This window comes from Pristiophorus japonicus, chromosome 17, assembly GCF_044704955.1.
Source record: "Pristiophorus japonicus isolate sPriJap1 chromosome 17, sPriJap1.hap1, whole genome shotgun sequence".
In the NCBI taxonomy this organism is placed as follows: Eukaryota; Metazoa; Chordata; class Chondrichthyes; family Pristiophoridae; genus Pristiophorus; species Pristiophorus japonicus.
In genome coordinates, this window is record NC_091993.1 from 25,360,964 (window position 1) to 25,386,708 (window position 25,745).

The window sequence follows — 25,745 nt, forward strand, 5'->3', positions numbered from 1 at the left end:
GGGGTGGGTGGGGGGGACGACGACGGGGGGTGGAGTGGGTGGGGGGAGATGGGGGACGGAGGGAGGGCGCGGGGGTAGAGGAAGATGTGGAGGGAGATGGAGGAGGTGGGTGGGGAGGGGGGGTGTGGTGGCACAACACACAGGAGCCAGGAGCACTGTTTGATGGTTTTGATGGGGAGATGGGGAGAATGGTGGCTTCGAGTTGAACTAACATGGCAGGGAGTTGCTGAAACAGTGCCTTGCATTAACTAACAGGAATAATGGAGCAAACACTTGAGACTCGCGCTCATTTCATTGGGTCAACATGGAAAGGGAAGTTTATTTAAAGCATCCTGAATGCAGAATCAATAAATATGCACGGGACGTGTGCATTTCCTTCACTTTGTATCACTGGCGCCTTTGAAAGTCACAAATGCAAACTGCAAATGTTGGGAATACAGAGCAGCTCCTCATGTGTCTGACGGAGAACAGACAAGGCAATGTTCACGCAGGCATCCATTTATTCCTCCCTGACTTCCGTCTGATGTGTCCCTGCAAGGCCATTTATAGAAAGATGCTGGGCTCGGCTTCCCCGGTTAAAATGAGTATTTTGTTGATTAGCTGGGTCTATAAAAGGCGGACCGTACAAAAGAATCATTTCAAATCCGGAGTGCTGGATTTGTTTGGCACTGTAACAGAGCAAGTCTCAGTGACCAACTTGGGCTCCTTTTCATTTTGTTTTTCTGCCACTTCTCATGGAAATGTTTTTATTATCTTGCGCTATTTAATTCTCTGTTGTTCTCTCTTTCTCACTTTCTCTTTTTCGCTCCCTCTTTCCAGCTCTCTCTCATTCCCCCTCTTGCTCTTGCTCTCTCTCGTTTCCCCCTCTCTCGTGCTCTTACTCTCTCTCTCTCCTTGTTCCCCTTCTCTCCCTTGTTCTTCCCGTCTATCATTCGCTCGCCCCCGCCCCCCCCTCGCTCGCCCCCCGCCCCCCCCTCGCTCGCCCCCGCCCCCCCTCGCTCGCCCCCGCCCCCCCCTCGCTCGCCCCCGCCCCCCCCTCGCTCGCCCCCGCCCCCCCCTCGCTCGCCCCCGCCCCCCCCTCGCTCGCCCCGCCCCCCCTCGCTCGCCCCCGCCCCCCCCTCGCTCGCCCCCGCCCCCCCTCGCTCGCCCCCGCCCCCCCTCGCTCGCCCCCGCCCCCCCCTCGCTCGCCCCCGCCCCCCCTCGCTCGCCCCCGCCCCCCCTCGCTCGCCCCCGCCCCCCCTCGCTCGCCCCCGCCCCCCCCTCGCTCGCCCCCGCCCCCCCCTCGCTCGCCCCCCGCCCCCCCCCTCGCTCGCCCCCGCCCCCCCTCGCTCGCCCCCGCCCCCCCTCGCTCGCCCCCGCCCCCCCCTCGCTCGCCCCCGCCCCCCCTCACCCCCCCTCGCTCGCCTCCCCCCGCCCCCCCCCTCGCTCGCCCCCGCCCGCCCCCCCCTCGCTCGCCTCCCCCCGCCCCCCCCCTCGCTCGCCTCCCCCCGCCCCCCCCCTCGCTCGCCTCCCCCCGCCCCCCCCTCGCTCGCCTCCCCCCGCCCCCCCCTCGCTCGCCTCCCCCCGCCCCCCCTCGCTCGCCTCCCCCCGCCCCCCCCTCGCTCGCCTCCCCCCGCCCCCCCCCTCGCTCGCCTCCCCCCGCCCCCCCCTCGCTCGCCTCCCCCCGCCCCCCCCTCGCTCGCCTCCCCCCGCCCCCCCTCGCTCGCCTCCCCCCGCCCCCCCCTCGCTCGCCTCCCCCCGCCCCCCCCTCGCTCGCCTCCCCCCGCCCCCCCCTCGCTCGCCTCCCCCCCCCGCCCCCCCCTCGCTCGCCTCCCCCCGCCCCCCCCTCGCTCGCCTCCCCCCGCCCCCCCCTCGCTCGCCTCCCCCCGCCCCCCCCTCGCTCGCCTCCCCCCGCCCCCCCCTCGCTCGCCTCCCCCCGCCCCCCCCTCGCTCGCCTCCCCCCGCCCCCCCCTCGCTCGCCTCCCCCCGCCCCCCCCTCGCTCGCCTCCCCCCGCCCCCCCCCTCGCTCGCCTCCCCCGCCCCCCCTCGCTCGCCTCCCCCCGCCCCCCCCTCGCTCGCCTCCCCCCGCCCCCCCCTCGCTCGCCTCCCCCCGCCCCCCCCTCGCTCGCCTCCCCCCGCCCCCCCCTCGCTCGCCTCCCCCCGCCCCCCCTCGCTCGCCTCTCCCCGCCCCCCCCTCGCTCGCCTCCCCCCCGCCCCCCCTCGTTCGCCTCCCCCCGCCCCCCCCCCTCGCTCGCCTCCCCCCACTTCAACCCGCCCCCCCCTCGCCCTGCTCCCGCTCGTTCCCGCCCCCCCCCCCCCCCCCCCCCCGGCTCGCTCCGCTCTCGCCCGCCCCCTCGCTCGCTCCCCCCTCTCGCGGCTCCTTCCCTCTGAACTTGCATCTCCAGTTGCTGATGTGGATTAGCTTGACTGCAAGGCCACCTGGTGGTCATGCCGAGTTCTGCAGTTTCCGAGATCCGACACAATACATCATGAAATAGCAGAACCAAGTGTTCATATCTGCGTGTGTGCCGTATTGGAGGGTTATGAGATTGAACACATGGTAACATTAATCCAATGTATCCCGATGATAAAATATTAATTGTTAGCTGTGAGATGGAAAGACAGGGGTATCTGTTTGCCATGAAGCTAATATTCCAAAACACATTGGAGATGAAATTGGGTGCATTCGTGCCTCCCGTCACCTGCGCGTGACATCATTAATGACTGCGGCTGAATTGGGCGAGAGTTTAGCGGTGGTGCTATGGCGTTGCGCCTCGACTTCCTGCGCCCAGAGATCGTGATGTCATTGCCGATGCACATGGCCCCGTGAGCGCCTCAGCCCCCAAATTGGGTTTCGCTTCCTGAAGCTGTTCGGGCGATAACGGCGGCTGCTTCCGAGGATGAGTTCTGGGCGGCTGCGAGCGGGGCTGGCCGCCGAGGAAAAAAAAAAAATCTGCCGTTTTCCTCCCCGCTCCGGTGCCGGTTTGGTCGCGGGGTCTGTGCCGCGACTGCTCGCCCGGCACTCTGCTCGAGCAGTGGGCCAGGTAGGTGGCTTGTTCTTTGGCAGAGTGTGCAGCTTGGGCCCTTCCCCTTTAGTTGAGGGGGGAGAGCACCTCGTACGTGGCTGCGCTCCCCGGCCCAGTGCTCACCCTGCTGGGGCGCCCGCCCTGTTATCGCCACAGGGAGGGTTAGCGCTCCACTTCCTTCCAGGGACGGTAACCCGAATTTAGCGAGCGGGGCGGGAATTATCGCGCCTGCTGCAAAGTGTCCCACCTCCCGGATGTTACTGCCCCCAAACGGGTTGATACCCAGTTTCTAGCCCATTGTATTTCCGTTGATGATCTGATGTCCTTTCAGATAATATGTCCTGTTTAGAAATTAAGCCTTGTTCTCTAGTGACCTTCCTGAGGGAACCCGAGCCTTGAACTGAATGCTAGGAAGTGCCCGACGCTCTTTAATGTCCGGCACGCCTGCCTTTCTGCATAGACTCATAGAAAGTTATGGCACAGAAACATAGAATCATAGAAAATAGGTGCAGGAGTAGGCCATTCGAGCCTGCACCACCATTCAGTATGATCATGCAACTTCAGTACCCCATTCCTGCTTTCTCGCCGTACCCCTTGATCCCTTTAGCCGTAAGGGCCACACCTAACTCCCTTGTGAATATATCTAACGAACTGGCCTCAACAACTTTCTGTGGTAGAGCATTCCACAGGTTCACAATTCTCTGAGTGAAGAAGTTTCTCCTCATCTTGGTCCTAAATGGCTTACCCCTTATCTTTCGACTGTGACCCCTGGTTCTGGACTTCCCCAACATCGGGAACATTCTTCCTGCATCTAACCTGTCCAGTCCCGTCAGAATTTTATATGTTTTTATGAGATCCCGCTCATTCTTCTTAACTCCAGTTAACATAAGCCTCGCTGAAGGACACCATTCGACCCATTGTGTCTGTCGGCCGACCAAGAGCTATCCAGCCTAATACCATTTTCCAGCTCTTGGTCCGTAGCCTTCTAGGTCACGGCACTTCAAAGAAGAAAAGAAAGATTTGCATTTATATCGCACATTTCACGACCACCGGACGTCTCAAAGCGCTTTACAGCCAATATCGTACATTTGAAGTGTAGTTAATGTTGTAATGTAGGAAACGCGGCAGCAAATTTGCACACAGCAAGCTCCCACAAACAGCAATGTGATAATGACCAGATAATCTGTTTTTGTTATGTTGATTGGGAGATAAATATTGCCCAGGACATCAGGGATAACTCCCCTGCTCTACTTCGAAATAGTGCCATGGATCTTTTACATCCACCTGAGAGAGCAGTCGGGGCCTTGGTTTAACATCTCATTCAAAAGATGGCACCTCCGACAGTGCAGCACTCCCTCAGCACTGCACTGGGAGTGTCAGCCTAGATTTTGTGCTCCAGTCCTTGGAGTGGCTATCCAAGTACTTGTTAAAAGGAGGTGCGGCAAATGAGGGTACGGGGCCCAGAAGAGCCGAGGGCCCAGGGGCAGCGCGGGCCAGTCCACACTGCGATAAGTGTGCGCACTAGGTCCGTGCAGCAGAGCTGGTCTCCAGTCGTCCTGGTTAATCCTTGCCACTGGACCAAGACCTAGCTCTGTCAAGTCCATGTGATGGCTGGTATGCAACGGTCACCAAACGTTTTTTTTAAAAAACCCATGCACAGGCATCTTCCACCCCCTCAACTGGAGTTCAGGACTGGAACATCGGGTCCTTCATTGAAACATTTGTGAACACTTGTGGACGCAAGTCATCCTTGTTCGAGGGACGGCCTATGATGATGACTTGTTAAATGCGATGAGGGTTTCTGCCTCTACCACTCTTTCAGGCAGTGAGCTCCAGAACCACCAACTTCTGGGTGAAAATATTTCTTCTCAACTCCCCTTTGATCCTTCTACCAACTACTTTAAATCTATGTCCCCTGATAATTGACTCCTCTGCTAAGGGAAATAGGGGGGCTTTGCTGCCTGTCATCATTGCTATCTCATCTTTTCCTTCCTACATGTCACTTGTACTGCTTGTTCAGTCGTATCAGAATCTCGCTGTGTCGGGGGGAAACTGAGACAAAACTTGAGAATGTGTTGCCTCTGTGCTGTGCCATCAGTCTCCAAGTGCAAATGCTGGGCTCTGAAAATTGTGCAATAAATTGTCTGAATTCTTCTGTCTCGCCTCTTTGTACCCCCCACGCCGCTCAGTAAACACAGAGGCGGGGCATTTACAGAGCACAATGGAAGCTTGTTTTAGGGGATTTGACAAATCGTTGCCCAAACATTGAACTAATGGACACTTCTTACGATGGTGCAAGCAAGGGGTAAAAAAAATCCAGCCCACCGTCTAACTTCACATTTGATGCTGGCCCCCTGAAGTGAACAGGTTTCTGTGTGGAGGCTACAATCTGATTTTACGTTGTATCAGAGCAGTTGGCAATACCGTTGACTGGAAGCTCCCAGCTGACTGGTAATAGGCTGCTCAGTGGGTTGGTAAACTGGATGTTGGAAGGAGTTTGCCTGCTGAACAATTGTGACTGCACTTCAAAAATAATTAATTGGCAGTGAAGCACTTGGGGACAGCATAACATGAAAGAACATGAGAAATGGGAGCAGGATTAGGCCATACGGCCCTTCGAGTCTGCTCCACCATTCAATAAGATCGGGCCTTATGCAAGTACTAGTTTTTTCGTTCTGTCTGCAGTGACAGAGTGGTCAGTGCTCTCTGGTGAGCAGTGAATGTATATGTTACACAGGGGAGAGTGGATGGAGTGCTGGTGTTTTTCTTGCCCCGTCTGCACTGTTTATTAACCTGTTTACATTTCCCTCCGGAGATCAAATAGATGTGATAGAGTCCACTTCTAAAGTGACAGTGGGTCACTGACCTATTCAAAGGTCTTATACCAACAGCGTGCTTAAGAACATAAGAAATAGACCCCTCGAGCTGCTCCGCCATTCAATAAGATCATGGCGGTTCTGATTATGGACTCGGCTCCACTTCCCTGCCCACTCCCCATAACCCTTTACTCCCTTATCGCTCAAAAATCTGTGTGTATCCGCCTTAAATATATTCAATGACCCAGCCTCCACAGCTCTCTGGGGCACAGAATTGGACAGATTTACAACCCTGTGAGAGAAGAAATTCCTCCATCTCACTTTTAAATGGGCAACCCCTTATTCTAAGACAATGTCCTCTCGTTTTAGTTTCCCCTATGAGTGGAAATATCCTCTCTGCATCCACCTTGTCGAGCCCCCTCATTATCTTATGTTTCGATAAGATCGCCTCTCATTCTTCTGAACTCCAATGTGTATAGGCTCAACCTATCTTCATAAGTCAACCCCCTCATCTCCAGAATCAATCTAGTGAACCTTCTCTGAACAGCTTCCAATGCAAGTATATCCTTCCTTAAATATGGAGAGCAAAACTGTATGCAGTACTCCAGGTGTGGCCTCACCAACACCCGATAGAGTTGTAGCAGGACTTCTCTGCTTTTATACTCTATCCCCCTTGCAATAAAGGCCAACATTCCAATGACTGACATGGAAACAACGACCTGTTCCCTTTTCTTTCCTCCCCTGCCCTTCCGTTTTGTTGACTGGCCTGCTTCTGTTGAGCTGACTTGAAGAACCTCCAATGGGGAGTCACTTAGGGGTGGGAGAGGAGGAGGAGAATGGAAGGGAAGGAGACAGGATGAGCCGTATTGATTGGCGTGGTAGGATTGGGACATCGGTTGCCTGCACTGCATTGTACAGTTACTCTCCTGATGCAGACCTGATACTTGGAGCCTGGATGCACATTCTTTATTCGATTGAGCTCGCTTGATGAAACATCTGAAAGAAAGTTCCTGCTGCACAATAAACACAAACTGAATCGCGACGGGTTGGCACTTCAGTTGGCTGCATAGTTAGTGTGCTGCAGACTTTGTCTCACTGCTGGTTCCACTGGATTTGCTGGTTCTGTTTTCTTTGGAACAGAAGAGGCTGAGGAAAGACCTGTTTGAGGTGTATAAAATGATGAGGGGCCTGGATAGAGTGGATAGGAAGGACCTGTTTCCCTTGGCAGAGGAGTCAACAACCAGGGGGCAGAGATTTAACGTAATTAGGGAGGAGGTTTAGAGGGGATTTGAGGGAAAATTTCTTCATCCAGAGGATGGTGGGGGTCTGGAACTCACTGCATGAAAGGGTGGTAGAGGCAGAAACCCTCGCCACATTTTAAAAAGTAGTTGGATGTGCACTTGAAGTGCCGTAACCTACAGGGCTACGGACCAAGAGCTGGGAAATGGGGTTAGGCTGGATAGCTCTTGGTCGGTCGGCACGGACACGATGGGCCGAATGACCTCCTTCCGTGCTGTAAATGTCTATGATTCTATGAACTGTGTGTGTCTGTATTTAACACATCCATTGTGTTGTGTAGAAGGTGAGTGATGGATCTCTCTCTCTTTCCTATTACAGAAGGACTACCAGAGGATGAGGATGACGGTGGCCAGAAACTGCCCGAGGACATTGCTGACTTTGTCGCTGAGCTGGTAAGTGATTGTCGCATGGACACACCTGGTGTAACTTCAATGTGTGATGGAGTGCACAGGGGGATGGCTTTTCCCCACTGTCTGTGGATTGATTGCTGCGTCTGACATGCGCCTTCACTACTTCTACTGACACCTCAAATGACTCCATTCCTGAGTGAAGACCAAAGTCTGAGGGGCCGAAAATTGTCCCTCGCCCTGATTGGAGGCGGGACTTCCCGCGTCGGCCCGGTGTTCCCGACGCGGAATTGGGGCGCTCCCGGGGCGGCAGCGATGTGCTGAGTCGGCCAGCACTATGCGGAACATCCGCGGAGCGCTGCCAGGCTACAACGCCCCTCCCCTTCAAATAGAGGGGAGGGCCGCTGCGCACTCTGCAGCCCCTTTGTTGGCCAGCGAATGGGCCACCAGGGACACGATTGACCGGGCCAGCAGCCCGGCACCCAGAATGGAGTGCGAGGCTTGCATGATGGTGGCTCGGTCGACCCAAGAGTCAGCCGACAAATGCAAAGGGTGGCCCGGAGCACTAATGGCTTCCTGGAGTAAAAGGCACCCCAGCAGCGGATGTCCGCACCCCACCAGCCTCATGGTTCAGGGGGCAATTTCCTCCACGGGATGCAAAGGGGTCGGCGCGCACAGCAATGGCGTCATCGCCGGTTGCGCACCGAATTGGGGCGTTAATTGCAGGGTGCGACGCTGCACTGCCAGGCCAGCACCTCCCAGACCTCCGAGGCAATTTTCCCAGAGACGCGTCCCTCCCCAGGGTGAAAACACCATTAGTGCCACATTAGTGCCCCCCACCCCTGGAGGCTAACGGGCCAATTTTGGCCCCAGATAGACTCGGTTCAGGGACATGCCATCGGTCAGCAGTCGGAGGGCGCATGTTGGGTTGTTGGAGGAATTGATTGAGTCTCGTACCATTACTTCATTGAAACATAAAAATTAGGAGCAGGAGCAGGCCATTCGGCCCTTCGAGCCTGCACCGCCATTCAATAAGGTCATGGCTGATCATTCTCTCAGTACCCCTTTCCTGCTTCCTCTCCATACCCTTTGATCCCTTTGGCCGTAGGGGCCATATCTAACTCCCTTTTGAACATATCTAACAAACTGGCCTCAACACCTTTCTGTGGTAGAGAATTCCACAGGTTAACCACTCTGAGTGAAGAAGTTTCTCCTCATTTCAGTCCTAAATGGCCTACACCTTATCCTAAAAATATGTCCTAGTTCTGGACTTCCCCAATATCGGGAACATTCTTCCCACATCTAACCTGTCCAGTCCCATCAGAATCTTATACGTTTCTATGATATCCCCTCTCATCCTTCTAAACTCCAGTGAATAAAGGCCCAGTTCATCCAGTCTCTCTTCATATGACAGTCCAGCCATTCCTGGAATCAGTTTGGTGAACCTTCACTGCACTCCCTCAATAGCAAGAACATCCTTCCTCAGATTAGGAGACCAAAACTGTACACACTATTCCAGGTGAAGCCTCACTAAGGCCCTGTACAACTGCAGTAAGACCTCCCTGCTCCTATACTCAAATCCCCTAGCTATGAAGGCCAACATACCATTTGCCGCCTTCACCGTCTGCTGTACCTGCATGCCCACTTTCAGTGACTGATGAACCATGACACCCAGGTCTCGTTGCACCTCCCCTTTTCCTAATCTGTCACCATTCAGATAATATTCTGTCTTCCTGTTTTTGCCACCAAAGTGGATAACCTCACATTTATCCACATTATACTGCACCTGCCATGTATTTGCCCATTCACCTAACCTGCCCAAGTCACCCTGCAGCCTCTTAGCATCCTCCTCACAGCTCACACCACCATGCAGCTTAGTGTCATCTGCAAACTTGGAGATATTACATTCAATTCCTTCATCTAAATCATTGATGTATGTTGTAAATAGCTGGGGTCCCAGCACTGAGCCCTGCGGCACCCCACTAGTCGCTGCCTGCCATTATGAAAAGGACCCGTTTATTCCGACTCTCTGCTTCCTGTCTGCCAACCAGTTCTCTATCCACATCAATACATTACCCCCAATACCATGTGCTTTAATTTTGCACACTAATCTCTTGTGTGGGACCTTGTCAAAAGCCTTTTGAAAGTCCAAATACACCACATCCACTGGTTCTCCCTTGTCCACTCTACTCATTACATCCTCAAAAAAATCTAGAAGATTTGTCAAGCATGATTTCCCTTTCATAAATCCATGCTGACTTGGACCGATCCTGTCACTGCTTTCCAAATGCACTGCTATTTCATCTTTAATAATTGATTCCAACATTTCCCCCACCACCAATGTCAGGCTAACCGGTCTATAATTCCGTGTTTTCTCTCCTTTTTTTAAAAAGTGGTGTTACATTAGCTACCCTCCAGTCCATAGGAACTGATCCAGAGTCTATAGACTGTTGTAAAATTATCACCAATGCATCCACTATTTCGAGGGCCACTTCCTTAAGTACTCTGGGATGCAGCCTATCAGGCCCTGGGGACTTATCGGCCTTCAATTCCATCAATTTCTCTAACACAATTTCCTGACTAATCGGGATTTCCTTCCTTTTCGCTCGACCCTCAAACCCCTAGTATTTCTGGAAGATTATTTGTGTCTTCCTTAGTGAAGACAGATCCAAAGTATTTGTTCAATTGGTCTGCCGTTTCTTTGTTCCCCATTATAAATTCACCTGATTCTGACCTACATTGGTCTTCACTAATATTTTTCACTTCACATATCTAAAGAAGCTTCTGCAGTCAGTTTTTATGTTCCCTGCAAGCTTCCTCTCATGCTTTATTTTCTCCTTCCTAATTAAACCCTTTGTCCTCCTCTGCTGAATTCTAAATTTCTCCCAGTCCTCAGGTTTACTGCTTTTTCTGGCCAATTTATATGCATCTTCCTTGGATTTAACACTATCCCTAATTTCCCTTGTTAGCCACGGTTGAGCTACCTTCCCCTTTTTATTTTTGCTCCAGACAGGGATGTACAATTGAAGTTCATCCATGTAATCTATAAATGTCTGCCATTGCCTATCCACTGTCAACCCTTTAAGTATCATTTGCCAGTCTATCCTAGCCAATTCACATCTCATACCATCGAAGTTACCTTTCCTTAAGTTCAGGACCCTAGTCTCTGAATTAACTGTGTCACTCTCCATCTTAATAAAGAATTCTACCATATTATGATCACTCTTCCCCAGGGGGCCTCGCACAACAAGATTGCTAATTAGTCCTCTCATATTGCACAACATCCAGTCTAGGATGGCCAGCTCTCTTGTTGGATCCTCGACATATTGGTCTAGAAAGCCATCCCTAATACACTCCAGGAAATCCTCCTCCACTGCATTGCTACCAGCTTGGTTAGCCCAATCTATATGTAGATTAAAGTCGCCCATGATAACTGCTGTACCTTTATTGCACGCATCCCTAATTTTTTGTTTGATGCCATTCCCAACCTCACTACTACTGTTTGGTGGTCTGTACACAACTCCCACTAGCGTTTTCTGCCCTTGGGTATTCTGCAGCTCCACCCATACAGATTCCACATCATCCAGGCTAATGTCCTTCCTTACTATTGCATTAATTTCCTCTTTAACCAGCAACGCGACCCCACCACCTCTTCCTTTCTGTCTATCCTTCCTGAATGTTGAATAACCCTGGATATTGAGTTCCCAGACTTGGTCACCCTGGAGCCATGTCTCCATAATCCCAATTATATCATAATCGTTAATAGCTGCCTGCGCAGTTAATTCATCCACCTTATTATGAATACTCCTCGCATTGAGGCACAGAGCCTTCAGGCTTGTCTTTTTAACACTCTGTCCCTTTAGAATTTTGCTGTAATGTGGCCCTTTTTGATTTTTGCCTTGGGTTTCGCTGCCCTCCACTTTTACTATTCTCCTTTCTATCGTTTGCTTCTGCCCCATTTTATTTCCCTCTGTCTCCCTGCATAGGTTCCCATCCCCCTGCCGTATTAGTTTAACCCTCCTCCCCAACAGCACTAGCAAACACAGACCGTCCGGTTTGTTCTGGTCCCCCCCCTCCCCCAGAACCGGTTCCAAGGGAGGAATTTAAATCCCTCCCTCTTGCACCAGTCCTCAAGCCACGCATTCATCTGAGCTATCCTGCTATTTCTACTCTGACTAGCACGTGGCACTGGTAGCAATCCTGAGATTACTACCTTTGAGGTCCTACTTTTTAACTTAATTCCTAGCTCCCTAAATTCAGCTTGTAGGACCTCATCCCGCTTTTTTACCTATATCGTTGGTACCTATATACACCACGACAACTGGCTGTTCACCCTCCCCTTCCAGAATGCCCTGCAGCCGCTCCGAGGCATCCTTGACCCTTGCACCAGGGAGGCAACATACCATCCTGGAGTCTCGGTTGCGACCGCAGAAACGCCTATCTATTCCCCTTACAATAGTCATGGCACCGACTATCCTATATCTGTAACCATCAACCAGCCAAATTTAGAAAGCTCACAGTCTGTTAATTGGATATCCATTTTTTTAACATTAAAAGCCAACATCCATATGAAAACTGAACCAGCAGTTAAATACACAGAGCTCCATTTTCATTGGCTCGACAGCCGTGTGGAAACAAGAATTTGACACCAATTTTCCTGGCCCCCCCCAAAGTCATTTTAGGCACACTTAGATGATCTGTTTTATTTATTTGGACTCCTCCACCCCCAGCCTGGTGGCGTGCCATCCTTTTGTAGGCCAAGTCTGAATCCCCCCACCCCCTCATTTACTTTGCTGCAATAATCCCCTAATCTTACAATAACTTTACTCAATATCAAGCCTCCATTTTAACCAGGCCACAATACTGTTTGCGCTGAGAGCGAGAGGAAGCAGACGATCAGCTGATGGGGAAGAGTAAGGAAAAGGAACAGACCGAGGAAAATGAAAATAGAGCCCAGAAGGAAGCGAACTAGGGGGTGGGGGATCTTGCCAGTTGTATCGTAGAAAAAAGTGAAAGTGGCGAAGTGAAGACAGTGGAAGCTACTCAGCTAAGTCTTCTTTAGGGGATCTGCAGTCCGTCTGGGTTGATGGTTGTAATGTATGCACCTGTGAGTATGCGCACAGGTTTGTGGAGCTGGCAGGGGAGTAATCGTGATCAAGAAGGTCGTTCTCCCAGGACGGACCGAGCCCATTGCACTTCGGGTGTGCTGATGCCAGCGATGTCCCCAAATGTGGGATACTCGACTGCAAAATTTGTGGAGCTGTTGAGTTGGGAGCGGCTTAGCCGGTCACATGATGTTCACAAGACTCAATAAAACCCCAGCCAGTTGGGTTCAGGGGATCCACGATGAGGCAGGTGGTTGTGAACCTGGTAATGTGTAATGATAGTGTTAAACCTCTTGCTAATAAACCAACTAGTTCTTAATAGCAATGTGTTGCTATGAATTCTTAAGCAGAGAAGCCACAAAACAAATACATTACAATGGTGATTTAGGGAGTGGTGAAAATCGACCTGTGCCTAAGCTGTGTGAGGCTCCTGCCAGGAGTGCGACCTGCCCTAGCAGGGAAGCTTTCAAGAAACCATCTCCACCCAGCTGCGCGTGTGTGTAACAAACTTTTTTTTAATCGAGAGAAAATGCTGGAAACGGCGACACCTGGAAGAGAAGAGAGGCTAAATCAGAGAACCAATGGGTAGCACTCTCGCCTCTGAGTCGGAAGGTTGTGGGTTCAAGTCCCGGTCAAGGAACTTGAACACAAAATCTAGGCTGACAGTGCAGGGCTGAGGGAGTGCTGCACTGTCGGAGTTACTACCTTTCGGATGAGACGTTAAACTGAGGCCCCATTTGCTCTTTCAAGTGGATGTAAAAGATCCCATGGCACTATTTTGAAGAAGAGCAGGGGAGTTATCCCTGCTGTCCTGGCCAATATTTACCCCTCAATCAATATAACAAAAACACAGATTATCTGGTCATTATCACATTGCTGTTTGTGGGAGCTTGCTGTGTGCAAATTGGCTGTCGCGTTTCTCACATTGCAACAGTGACTGCACTCTAAAAGTAATTAGTTGGCTGTAAAGCGCTTTGGGATGTCCGGTGGTCGTGAAAGGCGCTATATAAATGCAAGTCTTTTCAGAGCTAATTAGTAGGGTACACGGTTGGGTGGGGGGGGGTGCTGTGTGGGGGGTGGAGGAAACAGCCTGCTAACAACATTGCAAAAGCCACCTTAAACTGAGCTTTTCCAGATGCAGGAACACAGCGCGGCGCGAGTTAAGGAACGGCGTTCACAGCTGTGGACACAATCCCGCAATGGCTTTGGGAGTGGCGCTCATCAAACCCTAAAGTCACAAGAGATTCCCGCTTTCCCCTCCCCCATGCACATCTGTAATGCATCGCCAACCACCTGTTGTTTTTGTGCTGTTATATAAAACAGTTCATGCAAAAAACATCAGGATCTTTAGCAACAGGAAGAGGCTCTGAGGCCTATTGGGGCCAGAGCTCTTTCATAAGAACATAAGGAAGAGGAGTAGGCCATTCGGCCCCTCGAGCCTGCTCCGCCATTCAATGAGTCCATGGCTGATCATCTACCTCAACTCCACTTTCCCCATATCCCTTGATTCATTAATATTCAAAAATCTATCGATGTCTGTCTTGAGTATACTCAACGACCGAGTCTCCACAGCCCAAAGATCCACCCTCTGAGTGAAGAAGTTTCTCCTCACCTCAGTCCTAAATGGCCTACCCCTTACCCTGACACTTTTCTCCTCTCTAATCCGGCGTGCGGAGCCCAATTGCAGCGTCCCTGTCATCACTCCACCCAAGATCAGCCAATTCATTGCAACTAGGGATTCAACCCGTGGCATTTCTGGTGAGTTTGGTTTAGTTACATTGCCTTTCATTCATTCAGATTATCATCATCATAGGCAGTCCCTCGGAATCAAGGAAGACTTGCTTCCACTCTAAAAATGAGTCCTTAAGTGGCCGAACAGTCCAATATGGGAATTACAGTCTCTGTCACAGGTGGGACAGACAGTGGTTGGAGGAAAGGGTGGGTGGAGAGTCTGGTTTGCTGCACGCTCCTTCCGCTGCCTGCGCTTGTTTTCTGCATGCTCTTGGCGATGAGACTCGAGGTGTTCAGCGTCACCCCGAATGCACTTCCTCCGCTTAGGGCGGTCTTTGGCCAGGGACTCCCAGGTGTCAGTGGGAATGTTGCACTATATCGGGGAGGCCTTGAGGATGTCCTTGTAACGTTTCCTCTGCCCACTTTTGGCTCGTTTGCCGTGAAGGAGTTCCGAGTAGAGCGCTTGCTTTGGGAGTCTCGTGTCTGGCATGTGAACAATGTGGCCTGCCCAGCGGAGCTGGTCGAGTGTGGTCAGTACTTCAATGCTGGGGATGTTGGCCTGGTCGAGGATGCTAATGTTGGTGTGTCTGTTCTCCCAGGGGATTTGTAGGATCTTGCGGAGACATTGCTGGTGGTATTTCTCCAACGACTGGAGGTGCATACTGTACATGGTCCATGTCTCTGAACCATACAGGAGAGTGGGAATTACTACAGCCCTGTAAACCATGAGTTTGATGGCAGATTTGAGGGCCTGGTCTTCGAACACTTTTCCTCAGGCGGCTCAAGGCTGCACTGGCGCACTGGAGGCAGTGTGGGATCTCTGCTCATTCATTTATTCAGATATTCATGCAAGAGCTGCAGTGTTGTGCTTCTTTTTGCTGTTCAGGGAGTTTTCTCCCCCCCACTCCCCAATCCCTTGGGTCAACAGAGACTGGTCGCCAAAGTAACTTTCTAGCTAAGTGGGTTTAAATGCAGTTCTCTTAAATACTTTTTGCAGTAAGCTGGGATTCGTAGAGCCAATGAATGATGGACTGGGCTTGCCGCATAATGATTGTCCGTTTTCGTTTCCCTGAGTAATCCTTTCCCCGTCTGTATTCCCAGTCATTAATAAGGTGCAGTTGTTTCAAATGACTGGTTTGCTGTAAGTTGCTCTTCGTACTGAGACGTCCATATGGACTTGACTCACAGCCCATTCATGCAGAGAGTCTGAAAATGAAACACTTAACTTTTCTTTTCACTTCTCGACTTTCTTCACCGTCTCTCGCAGAATGGATTCTCTCTGTGCTGTGACTTTTTACAAAAAATGAAGAGGTGTTTTTTTCTGTTACACTCTCGAGTGCTTGTTGGGTTAGGTGATGGATTCAAGATCAGAAGAAGAGGCCGAGGAGGAGATTGCTGAGCGAGATATGAGGAGAGCACGCAACACTGGGGACATAAATTGACACCTTGAGGGAAAAACTCCAGGGAGTAAAGTACTGTTGATAAGATATCACCCTTCGCCTGAATCTATTCTCAGAGGCAATTTGGGGTGGGGGTGGATTGGGAGGGGGATGGGGTTGGATTTGATGGGGGGGGATTGCAAGGAGATGGGGAATTGGGAGTGGGAGGGAGCGAGAGAACAAGAGATCTTCCCCTTTGGATCTAGGTGAGGTCGGTGGGGACAGTGATTGGGGGGCGGGGGATTTCTGCTATAGCACTAGAGCTGTGCACATCGGGGAAATGACGTTCGGATGAGAGCTAAATGGGTCTCACGCCATCTTCTGCTGAATAGATGGGGGCAGGGCAGGGAGTGGGATTCTGTCACGAGTTCCAATGTTTGCTTTTATTTCTGGTGAAAATTCGGTACAAATATAATAATGAGTATGTCCGTGTCATGGCACAGAAGTAGGTGGAGAGAAAAACAATGGGCTATTAGTGCTCAGTTTGCATTTTTTGTGATTTCTGGGCAGTCCATGCAATAAACAAAGGTTGTCTGGCCCAAAACTAGACAAGTGGTGCCCTTGAATGTGGCGAGCTTTGCCTCGTCTGCCAAGTTTCAACATTTTCAATACTTGTCTGTCTTTCAAACGCTGTGTCCAGTAAATAATTGATTGGAATTGTTGTGAGACCTGGACTTATCTGGTCAGTGAGTTGAAAAACATTTGCACAGAGCACAAGGACTCCAGATCTTTTATCGGCAAATGGTGCATCTGGGCTGCATTTTCAGTGCGACTGTAGTTGTATTGTTGCTGTGTAAATCCAGCATTCATGCCCGACCTGATTTCTGAAATAATTCTCTTGTGGACAGCAGAATTCTTGGCTGGAAGCTGAACCCAGAAGGTGCAGCGTTTACAGACACTGTGCACCCGTAAACTATTTAATCATCCATATCTAGGTCTCTGCTTATTTTAACGTGTGTTGTTGGGGTCAATCAGTAACAAACATGAAAAGACTTTGTAGCAACATAGGAATTGCTAGACCAAAAAAGACTAAGGTCCGTCTAGTTGGCCTTCTGCTATCCCGGTGTAGTCAACAATAACGGGAGTTGTTGACTAATTAAGGCAATCAATCTCTTATCAATTAGTCTAGAACAGACCCAGACATGAGGCGAGGAAAGCCCCCAGTGTCGGAGAGCTTTGGGAAGCAGAGGTCCAAGTCACTTTTTTCTTCCCAAGCATGTCTCAATTTACTCTTGCTGTTTCCCAAAATGTTATTTTCTAAAATAAAATCTTCATCTAATTTCCATTTAAATGAATAACTTCCGACCCGCAAGCGGCCAGCCACGTCTGCTACAGCTGTCGCTGTCGTCGCCTGGTGCAGCTTCAGGGGGCATTACCCAATTTAGGGTCCAGGGTGCTGTGCACGGAGATGACACCATCAATCATCGCCAACGGAGCAAGATGCTACCGGTTACCGCCGATGCAAAACTCCCGCCGAATTTAGCGGGAGTCGTTAGCGGCGCTACAGCTGGTTGCAAAGTCGTTTGTGACCCGTTAGCGTCCCTGGGAGGTGCAAATGACCCGAATTTCTAGGCCTAAGAGTTTTCTGCTGAAGCAGTTGACCAAATACCTTGGTGAGCTGGTGACATGACTGAGCTTATTGTGCAAGCGTTTAGAACTCCCTTGAGTTAGCTGGTGGACCAGTTGGCTGTAACCACACTTGGAACACTGCGATGTGTTGACTGAGCTTTCATCCCTCTTTTATTAAACAGTCTTACCTATTACAAAGAAATCACTGGCCTTTTTGGTATTTGGACAACAAGCGATTGCTCTCTCTCAGCATACCAAGTCTCCATCTCCTTGTTCACCAGGGGCTAGGGAATCACTTCCTCATTGTCGCCCCTTCTGGTCACGTGACGCAGCTCAGCTTGTCGGCAAGTACCATTTCTGTGTTGCGCCTGAAAACAACGTCAATTTCATATTTTTGAAGAAGCATCATCATTCTCCAGAACCCTTTGGATGCGCTAATAGGACTCTCTCAAAATGGCTTCAAGCTGTACAATCTCATGTCATGGTGATTTTCTTCTCATGGATGTGCTATTTGACATTCTGCAAACCAAAAATCACTTGGCACAATTAGTGTCTCGTTTCTTTGCGAGATCTTGAAGCGTAAGCCACCTGCTGACCTTCCTGCACGAAATGTGCTATCATCCTCGTTCACATTGTATATCATCATCATCATAGGCAGTCCCTCGAAATCGAGGAAGGCTTGCTTCCACTCCAAAAGTGAGTTCTTAGGTGACTGAACAGTCCAATTCGGGAATTACAGTCTCTGTCACAGGTGGGACAGACAGTTGTTGGAGGAAAGGGTGGGTGGGTCTGGTTTTCCGCACGCACCTTCCGCTGCCTGCGTTTGTCTTTATGCTCTCGGCGATGAGACTCGAGGTGTTCAGCGCAATCCCGGATGCTCTTCCTCCACTTTGGGCGGTCTTTGGCCAGGGACTCCCAGATGTCGGTGGGGGTGTTGCACTTTATCAAGGAGGCTTTGAGGGTGTCCTTGAAACGTTTCCTCTGCCCACCTGGTGCTCACTTGCCGTGTAGGAGTTCCGAGTAGAGCGCTTGCTTTGGGAGTCTTGTGTCCGGCATGCCAATGTGGCCCGTGCAATGGAGCTGGTCGAGTGTGGTCAGTGCTTCGATGCTGGGGATGTTGGCCTGATCGTGAACACTGATGTTGGTGCGTCTGTCCTCCCAGGGGATTTGCCGGATCTTGCAGAGTCATCGTTGGTGGTATTTCTCCAGCGATTGTATATAAAGCATTGCAGAACTGCATCCTCAATGACGCCAAGGTATATTCAGTCCTGGTGCTTTAGAGGTGATCTTCCAGATCTCATCCAGGCATTTTTCCTGCTGAAGGTCGCATATAGAGTCAGCGTTTTTCAGTAAGTCATGAAAGGGACCACTTACCTCTGAGAACTTGGTAGCAAAGTGATGCAGATAATTATCCCAAGCATTCTGTGGATTCCTTATTACAATAGGTGAGAGAACTCATCTTCAGCACTGCTTCAGCTCCAGCAGGACCTGGTTTTAGTCCTTCAAAGAGACGATGATCCACCAGTTTCACTTGTTTTATCCTCGATCAGCGACGTTTCTTTTCTTGGCGTCGCTTCAACAGGACTTCCAGTTTCCAATTCGTGATCCTGGTTCTCCAACAGATTAGAATGTCTTCTCTCGTGCCAGCCACTCCCTCTTAACTCTCAAATACCTCATGAATTCTTCTGCGAAGTTCTCCAAGCGCTGGAAATTTTCCAAAAGATATGCAACATCATCTGTACTTGCTAACTGGTGATGAAAAGGTAGCTGGAATTGGGTAATTATTGCTGCACTTCTGATCTCTCTCTTAGCTGCTTAATGAGATGTGATGAATCTCGTGATTGTCCCATATTCTCCTGAAGCCTTTCCAACGGCTTGCTTGTTCACCTGCCAACTCTGGTTTTCCTGAGAGCGGCTACATTCCTGATCTTTAACATCTTGATTATTGCTTCTGCTGAAACAGTCAGTAAGAGCGTGATTCAGTCAAACAAACACGATCTGTAAGTGATCTGCCCAGTGTGGTGAGCTTCAAAGCACATGGGACTGTAGGTTTTCTGTTTTCAGATAGTATAAAGTATTCAAAAAAAGAAAAGAAAGACTTTGGGGATTTATATAGCGCCTTTCACGACCACTGGACGTCTCAAAGCACTTTACAGCCAATGAAGTACTTTTGGGGTGTAGTCATTGTTGCAATGTGGGAAGCGTGGCAGCCAATTTGCGCACAGCAAGCTCCCACAAACAACAATGTGATCATGACCAGATGATTTTTTTTTTATGTTTTAAGCAACACATTGCTATTAAGAACTAGTTGGTGTATTAACAAAGGTTTAACAATCGCACTATACATTACCAGTTCATCCACCAGGCTCACCACTGCATACCTCATCTTGGATGACCGAGACCCAACTGACTGGGGTTTTATTGAGTCTTGTGGACATCACTCACAATGTAACAGCTCTACGAACCTGTGAGCATACTCACAGGTGCATACGTTACAGATCTATTCATTTCTGTATTGCCTTTTAGAACATTCTGATAGAAGTGGAAGTAGTTTATTGAATCTGACACAACGTAGTATTTGTTATTAACGTCAGCCGATAACTTATGAGTAAAAAAATGTATAACCTAAAATGTGCTGTTTGGTGATTGGCCATTTTCAACGAACTACAGCTGTTAGTCATGCAAATGCTTCCACAGTGCAGGGAACAGTGAGGAAACTTTCTATAAAGAAAGAAATACTTACATTTATATAGCGCTTTTCACGATCACCGAACGTCTCAAAGCGTTTTACAGCCAATGAAGTACTTCTGGAGTGTAGTCACTGTTGTAATGTAGGAAATGTGGCAGCCAATTTGAGCACAGCAAGCTCCCACAAACAGCAATGTGATAATGGCCAGGTAATCTGTTTTTCAATTATGTTGATTGAGGGATAAAGATTGGCCCCAGGACACCGGGGATAACTCCCCTGCTCTTCGAAATAGTGCCATGGGATGTTTTACATCCACCCGAGAGGGCAGACAGGGCCTCAGTTTAACGTCTCATCCGAAAAACGGCACCTCCGATAGTGCAGCACTCCCTCAGCCCTGCACTGGGAGTGTCAGCCTAGATTTATGTGCTCAAGTCGCTGGAGTGGGACTTGAGCCCACAACCTTCTGACTCGGGTGAGTGTGCCACCCACTGAGCCACAGCTGACACTTTATAGTTGACTATGGGTACAAGGTTACACCAAATACTGATCCAGCCTCGGAACCATTCACCTTTCTGAAACAATCAATCTATTTAATACTCACTTAACCAACTAACTTGGTTTGTGATTGGTCTGCATGGATATTTTGATGGATGCAGGTGAGAAGCATCTTAATATTCAGGACACTTTGTAATGGTCAAAGTTCTGCACAACTACAGAAATTAATATTGAATTTTTTTATTTCCAATAGCCAAATAGATGTTTTGGTTTTCTAAGTGGGCTGATCCAATGCTGACCTCTGTTAATTTAGGAAAGGGGCATCAAGGCAAAAATGTTAGCCCAAGCCAGTGCCTCCCTCCTGCCCCACAACTGAAGCTGCTGTTCATTGCAACCAGGCGAGTGTGTCAGACTTAAAAGCAGCATCAATTCATTATTTGGGGGGGAATCTCCAAGATGTGGGTTCCATCTGCAGTGCTTAATTTCAAATACAATTTGTCTCTGCCTTTTTATTTAAAAAAAAAAATATCTTGAGAGGAGTTGAATACAACCTGATCAAGATTCTGAGCAGTGAGAGGGAGGAGGTACATTCAGGGAGGGACAGTGGTGATGTTACGAGACTAGTAATCCAGAGGCCTAGACTAATGATCCGGAGACATGAGTTCAAATCCCACCACGGCAGCTGGGGAATTTAAATTCAGTTAATTAAATAAATCTGGAATTTTTTTTTAAAAAGCTAGTATCAGTAATGATCATGAAACTACCGGATTGTCGTTAAAAACCCAACTGGTTCACCAATGGAAAATTGCTGTCCTTACCCGTTCTGGCCTATGATGTGTCTTCAGACTCTTGAGCATCGCTGATTATAATCGCTCAACCATTGGTGGCCGTGCCTTCTGTTGCCTGGGCCCCAAGCTCTGGAACTCCCTCCCTAAACCTCTCCGCCTCTCTACCTCTCTCTCCTCCTTTAAGACACTCCTTAAAACCTACCTCTTTGACCAAGCTTTTGGTCAATTGCGCTAATTTCTTTTGTGGCTCGGTGTCAAATTTATCTGTTTTGTCTTATAACACGCTTGTGAAAGCGCCTTGGGACATTTTACTACGTTAAAGGTGCTATATGAATAAAAGTTTTTGTTTACATTTGGTTCTTAAAAAGTCTCCTTTTTGTTTTGAGCAAATTTGAAACCTCCTCGGCTTCACTGATTGTTGGTGCCAGCTTCCCTCCTCCGTGCTCCCTATATCCGCGAGTCAAGATGTGGCTTTTGTGTGGAGCCCCCAAAGCTGTGTGAAGTTGAGGAGGGGTGGGGCGAGGGAGAGGGGGATTAGTTGAGAAAACCAACATGCACATAACACTCCTATGAAATGCTCTCTGCAGTTTACACTGTTTGAAAATGTCCCATCTTCCCCACACACACACGTTCAGGCACCTAAAACGTTAAAACAGTTATTGTATTTGGATGCAGAATTAAATAGAAGAAAGGACAACGCTTGCATTTTCTTTTTTGGCTAGAATTTAGAATTTTTTGTGTCCTTGGGGGTAGTATTTTGTATGGCTTGGGGGCGAGTGAGGTGCCGGTGGTGGGGGGAGGGGGGGATTGGATCGTTTTGCTAAGAAAGACAAATTTTTCCATGTTTAAGCCTGGGCAGTTTATACGTAAATAGTGTTTAATACTCTGAAAGTATCATATTTCGGTCTTTCTGAATTGAATCATTGTTGAGTCTATAGTGTTACAGTTACCTCCCAAACTCGGTGCGCTTGCCAAGCAACAGGACGTTGTGTGAGCAGCAGCGGTGTTATTAAGCCAGTAACTGAGGCACGTTGGCAGCCTATAAACTAGTCACGAGCTGCCACGTAAACTCTTTCCATCACTCGCACTGGGGTTTTCTTTTATAATAGTTAAAATGTCGGAGTTCATTCAGTCGCTCAGATTAAAAGTCATCCATTCTCTACTTAAATTTTCAAATGCACCGTGTAAAGGTGTATCTAGCCATTTGTAATCTTTATCCACTGTGTCTTGTATATCTGTGGTCATGTTGGCCATAACCCCTAGAGGCAAGGAGGGGATGCCCATTCTAGCTCCGTGCTGCACCCCCTCGTCAGTTCATTGAATCATGCAGCACAGATCCCCAGCATTGAAGCACTGACCACATTTGATCTCTGTTGGGCAGGCCACATTGTCCACATGCCAGACACAAGACTCCCAAAGCAAGCACTCCACTCAGAACTCCTTCACGGCAAACGAGCCAAAGGTGGGCAGAGGAAACGTCACAAGGACATCCTCAAAGCCTCCCTGATAAAGTGCAACAACCCCACTGACACCTGGGAGGGGACTGAGCATCTCGAGTCTCATCGCCGAGAGCATGCAGAAAACAAGCGCAAGCTGCGGAAAGAGCGTGCGGCAAATCTGTCCCGCCTTCCCTAACCTTCAATCTGTCCCACTGGTACAGCGACTGTGGCTCTCGTATTGGACTGTTCAGCCACCTAAGGACTCATGCTAAGAGTGGAAGCAACTCTTCCTCGTTTCCGAGGGACTGCCTATGATGATGATAGCACAGAAGGCGGCCATTTGGCGCATCGTGCCTGTGCTGCCGGCTCCAATTACTCCCACTCCCATGCTCTTTCCCCACAGACCTGCAATTTTTTTCCCCCCGCATTTATCAGCAATGGCTCCCAACATTAAAAATTGTCGTATCACTGCCCTGTCTGATGGGAAGCAACTACTTTCTACAGAAGACCTTTCAAGAAATAGTGAAATCACGAACCTTGGAAAAGTTAAACACTGCAGTTTGGGAAGTGAAGACATAGTTTTTCATTCGGGTGCTGACTGACTCATTGTGTGTTGCCGGCATTTTATGTTCTTTATAATTTGTGCATTCTGGTTTTTGTAATAAGTATGGTTTTTATACGAGAATGACAATTCACGTTCGAATCCAGCCGGGTTGCCTCCTCTTGTTACAGCTGTAAAGCATACAAACCAGTATCAGTGGCCTCAGCCCAATTTAATCAGAAAGAGAGACTTGCATTTATATAGCACCTTTCACGACCACCGGATGTCTCAAAGCGTTTTACAGCCAATGAAGTACTTTTGGAGTGCAGTCACTGTTGTAATGTAGGAAATAAAGTTCACAATGGGATAAACCATTGGGACATTTCAGTGGTGGATAATGCCATTTACCAGTGTACTTCCACAAACCAAACTTCTTCCCATGTAGTGATTCTGGTTTATGTACAAAGGGACATAATTGGCAAGTCTAACCAATGACTAAAAGGGTGTTATTAAAAAGCCTTGTACTACAAAGTTTAGAAATGGCAGTGCAAAGAAGCCAAAGCCATTTAGACAGGGTTAAGAGGACTTGTGGTAGAATTGTAAGCTTCCACAGTTGAGCACCCCAATTGTATTGTGTGTGCGCTCCTTCACTAACTGACTAACGTTAGCTTAAGGTTTATAATCATGTTCCTCGTGCAATGGAGGTGTCTCCGAGCAATTTATAACAAGGAGAAAAGTGATAGTGGGCGCTGAGCCTGGGGAAAGGAGGCTGGAGGGGGAAGAGGCTGAGATGGGGCAGCTAAGCCACTAGTCAAAGAGGAGGGTTTTGGAAGTAGGGAGAGAAGCGGTTTGGTGATGGAAACCGAGCAGAATTCCAGACGGCAGGAGCGGAGTGGCTGAACAAGTGTTTGAGCAGTGGAGAGTGAATCCAGGGCTATATACGGCAGGGGTTTAGGGAGGGAATTCCAGAGCATGCGGCCTAGTCGGGTGAGAACACGGCAGCCAATGGTGGGCGAGGGGACAGGACGATGCAGGAAAAGTCAGTCAGTGAATTAGAGTTTGGGGGTATTGTAGCGTTGGGGTGGACCAGCAGGTTTGCAAAGACCGGGGTAATGGCTAAAGGAACTGGTGCAGGATAGGATATAGGCGGCAGAGCTTTTAGACAGCTGAGCTGAATGGTGGGGGTTGGTGGCGGGAGAAGGGCTAAGAGAGCATTGGAATACCGCTGTTTGGGGGTGGCAAAGGCACAGAGGGGGGCAGCAGCGGCAGATGGGCTGGGGCAAGGGCGGAGGCGGGTGATGTTGTGGAGGTGGAAATAAACCATGGGATCTCTGTTTAATGTCTCGTCTGAGGATCGAGCTTCTGACAATGCAGCACTAACGCGGTAACTGGGGAGAAACTAGTTGGGCCGAATGGCCTGTTTCATTGTTCTATATCCGACATAAACTGTTTCCACTGACAGGAGGGTCGATAACCAGAGGTCACAAACTTAAGATAATTGGCAAAAGAACCAGGGTGGGGGGTGCGAAAAGTGGCAAAAATTATTTTAGGCAGCGAGTTGTTATTATCTGGAATGTTGGGAAAAGGAAAAAACAATGGGAGGCGAGGAAAAGAGCAGAGCGAGTGGGACTAATCGGATCGCTCTTAGAGAGCCGGCATAGGCACGATGGGCTGAATTGCGGCCTCCTGTGCTGTATTAACCCAGGATTATGTACCAAGGTTGCTGGAGCCTGGCTCTCTCTCTCCAACCACGCCACACTGGCACCAGTAATTAACAGCAAGAGGACCATGTATTCACCATGGTTGTAACTTTATAATGTAAAAGTACCTTTTGTTACAGAATTGCTTCAAGTAGAAGGGGTTCTAGATATTACCCATTAGAGAGACAGTCTCCCAGAACGAGAAATACAAATTTTTTTTAAAAACTGCAAAAAGCCAGCTTGTGTATTTGCAGCTGTTTAAACATTACAGTTTGGGACTTCGGTTTTGGCTGCCAGACTTTCTCCAAAGGCTGGCCATCAGAAATCTATCATTGACCACAACAGGCATGTTGAGCCACTGAGTCCTGTCGGAGACCTCTGCCTCCATCATTTATCTTCGAGTGCCGCAAATGACATTCTCTTTTTCTGGGCATTGCGTTTGTGACAGATTCTCACAGATCGCTCCTGTAGAATTCTTCCTGGACTGTTGGAGTAACCAGCTGCAGTGAAAGCACTTGCGAGGTCCCACTGTGCAGATTTACATCCCTTGTCCTCTGAACGCCAACTGTGACCTGGATTGAACAAATGGAAAAACATCTCCTGCTGTTGAACAGTTCTTAACTTGACAGTAAATTAAACAATTCAAGGCTGCAGTTTATACAAGCTTTATTTAAAAAAAAAACACGAGCCTTGCTGTTTTGGCGTGTCGCAACTTACTAAGGTCATTATGGTGTTCCTGGATATTCTGGACTGGTGTCGATCGCCACAGGGGGTCGGAGAGG

General features: G+C 49.5%; 1 protein-coding gene and 1 non-coding gene across 2 annotated transcripts in view; both read left to right on the plus strand.

Annotated features, from left to right (window-relative positions):
• Positions 1–25,745, plus strand: part of LOC139227958 (A-kinase anchor protein 13) — a 250,821-nt gene that overhangs the window by 215,824 nt on the left and 9,252 nt on the right. Inside the window, exons 6-7 of the mRNA XM_070859119.1 lie at positions 2,847–3,023; positions 7,439–7,512. Of these exons, the coding sequence (XP_070715220.1) occupies positions 2,847–3,023; positions 7,439–7,512 (251 nt within the window). The remainder of the gene's footprint in view (positions 1–2,846; positions 3,024–7,438; positions 7,513–25,745) is intronic.
• Positions 12,593–12,752, plus strand: LOC139228418 (U1 spliceosomal RNA). The gene has a single exon (XR_011587565.1). It is a non-coding gene; the product is annotated as a U1 spliceosomal RNA (small nuclear RNA).